The 5,216-nt window shown below is 37.7% G+C and overlaps 2 protein-coding genes across 2 annotated transcripts; one reads left to right on the forward strand and one right to left on the reverse strand.

The window, feature by feature from the left end:
* LOC104777153 (14 kDa zinc-binding protein) lies at positions 467-2,201 on the reverse strand. The gene is made up of 6 exons (XM_010501365.1): positions 2,090-2,201; positions 1,902-2,009; positions 1,735-1,821; positions 1,473-1,620; positions 912-1,029; positions 467-832 (listed from the first exon to the last, which is right to left on the reverse strand). The coding sequence occupies exons 1-6, from the start codon at positions 2,179-2,181 to the stop codon at positions 765-767; spliced, it is 621 nt and encodes a 206-aa protein (XP_010499667.1). The 5' UTR covers positions 2,182-2,201; the 3' UTR covers positions 467-764.
* On the forward strand, positions 2,254-3,243 carry LOC104777154 (sulfiredoxin, chloroplastic/mitochondrial-like). Its single transcript, XM_010501366.1, has 5 exons — positions 2,254-2,381; positions 2,490-2,653; positions 2,752-2,785; positions 2,873-2,966; positions 3,065-3,243. The coding sequence occupies exons 1-5, from the start codon at positions 2,309-2,311 to the stop codon at positions 3,078-3,080; spliced, it is 381 nt and encodes a 126-aa protein (XP_010499668.1). The 5' UTR covers positions 2,254-2,308; the 3' UTR covers positions 3,081-3,243.

Raw genomic sequence — 5,216 nt, forward strand, 5'->3', positions numbered from 1 at the left:
TGCATTTGGTTAAAGTAAAATTGAATTGTTACAAACGGAAAGCCTTCTACCAAGTAACTTCTTTTTTACAACCCACAAAAAGAAAACAAATACATTAAGTTCTAAACTTAGGTCACTTAGTTTTCAGAAACCAACGAGCTTTAGACAAAGAAGTTTCTGAGGTTCTTTCTGAATCTTTGGTAGTTGAGACGGTCCAAGGATGAAGATATCTGATTTGACGTTGTGAGTACCTGAAGCACGTTTGCTAGTCTAGTTTTAATGTTCGGATTGACCTGCTTCTCAATCAGTTCGTTTCCCAATCCCTAGAGGTAGCAGTGTAGCACAGACTGTTAAGTTACTGCGGTTTAAGACACAGAAACTCGGTTTACGTTTTTTGAAGACACATATGCTGACCTGGTAAAGGTTTAGTTCACAGAGAATAAGAGGGAACAAGGCATCTGCTGCTGTACTGACTAGGTCGGTACTGTAACAAGTAACCGGTAAAAACACTTTAAGCAGCCCAGCCGAGAGCGATTTTGAGTAAATGTATAGATACTGCGGAGAGAAACACTCTCAAACCATATAAAATGTTGACAATTATTTCTAACAATGAAGAGAGAAACTCGACTACAATTGGAAATGGAAGCTATCTAATCTCTAGGAACTCTCAACTGGATAAATCTGACCGTGGTAAAAACTCATAAACCATATAAGACAGGATTGGAGTTGACAAATTTGGAGCTCGTTGGCCACAAATTCTTTGCTTTAACATGAATGTTTTCTTCTTAACCTGGTGGCCATTTCAACTGTCGGCCTCCGACGACATGCAGATGAAGATGGTAAACAGATTGGCCTGGATAAGAGGAAGTTAATCCAGTTAAGTGTATGATGATGATGATGATGTTTGATTGGATGGAAAAGAAAAGACTCACAGGCTTCAACACCGTTGTTGATAACCACACGGAACCCGTCGAGGATGCCTTCTTTCTCTGCAACAATCTTTGACGCGTGTAGAAGTTGGCCAAGAACATCGACGTGTCTTGGTTCAGCCTGCGATGGCGCTTTAGGGATTAGATAATTTCAGGTCCAAAAAAAAAGCTTAAAACTCTTTTTTACATGTAAATTCATGACTTGTTCCTCTTGTTATCCGTTTACGAACACGGGCAGGTAAAAGACAAAGCAGCATCTTACATGTACTGATCAGAAACACACTGGCATAATACTAGTCATTACTCTTTACAGAACACAAGCATATTGTCCTCAAGATGAGACTCTATGAGATCTCCAAGAGTATACTAAACAGTGGATACGAAATATAAAGATTCAATACGAAGCGGGCATGCAACTGCAAACACGAATAGTCAAGAAACACACTATCCGAATCCACAACATGGTCCAATAACTGTTTGTGGTCATGCGATTGCAAACACGTACAGTCAAGAAAGACACTATCCTAAAACTGACTGAATATTAAAAATATAAAAGAGACTCACGTTGCCAAGCATGGTCAAGCCATCTCTAAACTTGGGGATAACCAAAACATGAACAGGAGCCTGTGGGTTTGTGTCTCTGAATGCCAAAACGTTCTCATCTTCGTAGACAATGTCTGATGGAATCTCTTTCGCTATAATCTTGTCAAATCTTAAAAACCATAAATATGAAGATAGGATAATTTCAACTCCACAATTTCGTAATTCAGATGTAAAAATCTCAATGCTACGTGAACGACAAATCAAAAACTAAGAGGAACCATACATGGTCGGAGCTCCGGTTTCAGCAACAGCAGCTGCAGCTTTCGCGGCCGCCTCTTCATTATGAGCAGCACGAGTAGAGCAAATGAATCTACCCAATCGATTAAACCAAAATCAGCTCAAGTTCCAATAATCCACATACCAAACACAAAAGAATTCACATATTCTCACCTGGAGGAACGAGTATGAGGAAGAACCCTAATCAATTCTCCAGTGGAGAAGCAAATTCTCGAAGTCGCTCTCACAGATTGAACAACTCTCCCCGCCGTAGAGAAGTTCCTGAAAAAACGAACAACCACAACGCTTTTAGCAAATTCAAGACAACCACCAATTCAAGAGAGAGAGTTAGAGAGTTTTACCGTAGCAGCAGCATAGAAGATGAAGTGACAGCCATTGAAGAAGCTCTCTGCGCTTCGTTAACCGTTTCGATCAGACCTTTTCTTCTGAACATTTTTTAAACAAACGACGCCGTTCTAAAAGTTGTGTGCAAAACGACGACGTATTGAAACTTTATATTTCGTTCACAAATTATTATTTTTAGAGATTGAGAGGAGGAAGGAAGGAGACGGTGACAAACAATGGCGAATTTGATGATGAGATTACCAATTGGCTCGAGGAGCTTCTCCGTTTCAGCTTCTTCATCCGACAACGGTAACGATCAAACTCACTAATCCAGTTTACACAGTAATTTATTAAAACCAAGGTTGAAGCTAAACCTGAGTCAGTCTCTGTTTTTTTTTTTTGAAATTTGATTATCAGGATCGCCGCCGGTGATCGGAGGATCAAGCGGCGGTGTAGGTCCGATGATAGTGGAATTACCGTTGGAGAAGATACGGAGACCGTTGATGAGAACTAGATCCAATGATCAGAACAAAGTGAAGGAGCTTATGGATAGTATCAGTGTAATCGGCCTTCAAGTTCCGGTTAAGTAACCCGGTTTATCCAATTTCTAATTGTTTCTTCGATTCGTGATTCAATATAATTGATGAATATAATAATCTTGTCTTCGTTTTGTGAACAGATTGATGTGATTGAAGTTGATGGAACTTACTATGGTGATTGTTCTAAATTTTGTTGTTTCTTCATGATTTTTCTGTTAATCAAAAATTAAAGCCTATAGCGTGCTCTCCCCATTGTTGTAGGGTTCTCGGGTTGTCATAGGTACGAGGCGCATCAGAAGTTAGGTCTTCCGACTATAAGTTGCAAAATCCGCAAAGGAACTAAGGAAACACTAAGGTAATAAAAATGTTTGTGTTCTTTTTTTACATGAAAGAATTGGGTTGAAGATTTACGGATTTGTTTTTTACATTAGAGCTTCTTTGTGGTTGCCACAGGCATCATCTTCGCTGAGAGAATGTTTTCTTTTGAAGTATGTTAAATTTGTATGGTAAGGGGTAGTCGAGAGTGTGAATTTGAAAGTGTTTGTGGTTATCTTTAAATTAAAATAAGAACTCTGTACAATCTATGTGATAGATTTGGTAATCTAAATATGAAGTACTTGATCAAAATGTTACATTGTTGAGAACAAATTTGGAAGGTCTTAGAAAAACGAAAAAAAATTAACAAAGTTGAAGAAACACAGTTTAAGAGAAGTTATTTTTGCTTTTTTTTTTCGCGGGAGCTGGGTGGCATTGTAGTGGAGGTACCAACACATAGCCCAAATGTTGTTACCCATTTCTGCATATAACGACTACTTCTTCACCAATTTTACGTACCCATAGCTCAGGGAAAACGATCAAATCAACACCTATGGGTTGACGTAGAAGCTCTTTCAAAGACATAAATGACTTTAATGGCTGGAAACGTTTTTGACCAGCAAGGTCTTACATACAACAAAAAAAACATTTCCCTTCTTATCTCATTCTCATTCTTCAGATAAAACCTTTTGTTCCTGAAAATAGTCTTCACTCTTAAGCGAAACCTTAATTTAAAGAAAGGGGAACATGGGACGTTTAAACTTAATATCCACAGTCCACACATGTAATAGTTTACAATCCTACAACAACTTATAACCATATCTAAGCCTACACAATTAAACGAAAGTTACAAACCTTATAGTCGTACAGTAGCTTGCAAAGTTGCAATTAATCATATAAAAGTTAACAATCATGCAACCTCTTAAAATGCTTACAGTCATACAAAAACTTACAACTAGACAAAAAGCTTATACACACAACTGTCACTACAAGAAAACAAGCCTATTGGGATGGCAAGATTTGTCACTCATCCCTCGCAAAATGGTATTAGTGATGGATTTGCGAGGATCGTCAATTCCTCGCTAATCGTGTCTCGCAAATTATTACACGTAGCACTTCCCTCGCAAAATTTGCGACGAATGTAACTCCGTCGAAAAACAAATGCAAATTGCGATGAACAATATTCCTCGCAACTATCTTGCAAAATCTGTCAAAGTAAATCCCTCGCAGATTTGTTAGGTTTTTGCGACATTATTTCCATCGCAAAATATTAATGTTATTATAAACCCAGAAATGAGTTTCGTCGCAAATCCGTAGCAATTTTGTATTCCTCGCAAATCCGTAGCATAAATTTGCTACGGATTTTGGCTTTTTTTTTTTCATTTTGATATTTATTTTTTTTTATTTTGAAATTTATACATTTATATTTTGACAATAGTTTATAAGAAATAGAAAATATAATCAAAATATAAAATAAAATTCAAACATATATTAACCGAGACAATTTTTGTTTCTAGACAAAAAAATTAAGAAACAAAAATTGTCATATAATCCGTCCAAAAAACAAATGAAACCTTAAAACTTAATATCAAATTGTCTTAAAAAGATGGTGATAGAGAAGGAACTCCGGTTCCGGTTCCTGTGTCTGTGCCATTGCCAGTGCCAATGTCGGTGTCGGTGTCGGTGTCCGTCCCCTGTCTCAGCTATGGTTGGATTGCAGCCATGTTCAATCCTGCTTCCAAACTTAGCAGCAAATTCAGGATCCTTCCCGACAAGGTAGTCAAAGTATGCATTGTAGCTATGCATATTTTGTGCATTGTCTTGAAGTTGAGTGGCTTGAGTTGCGAGAGTAGCTTCAGCGACAGCAAGCTTCTGAGCAAGAACAACCGGATCCTCAGTAGGCGGAAGCGATGGTCCAAAATGGGCTGAAGATGCTTCATTTTACAAAGAACCAACTCCATAAAGTCTATTTTTCTTCTTCGGAGCAACCTACGAGCAATACAATCAAACAATTACTTTCATAGTCATATGAAAGAAAGAACCAACAAGCAACATACAAGATTCATATCCTAGAACAGACACAACAACACAAATGTAGCATATCCTACAAATGCACATTACAATCAGACCAATCTTAGCATATCATATGACAAACTAAAAACAACAACACAAACTAACACAAACTCATACAAGACAAACTTAAGAGATTTCAAAAACCACACAAGAAGTTTACCTCGGCATAAATTTTGTTCTTGGTATGAACAGACAACCCACCAGAAGCAGAACTCTC

This window comes from Camelina sativa, chromosome 3 (assembly GCF_000633955.1).
Source record: "Camelina sativa cultivar DH55 chromosome 3, Cs, whole genome shotgun sequence".
Lineage (NCBI taxonomy): Eukaryota > Viridiplantae > Streptophyta > Magnoliopsida > Brassicales > Brassicaceae > Camelina > Camelina sativa.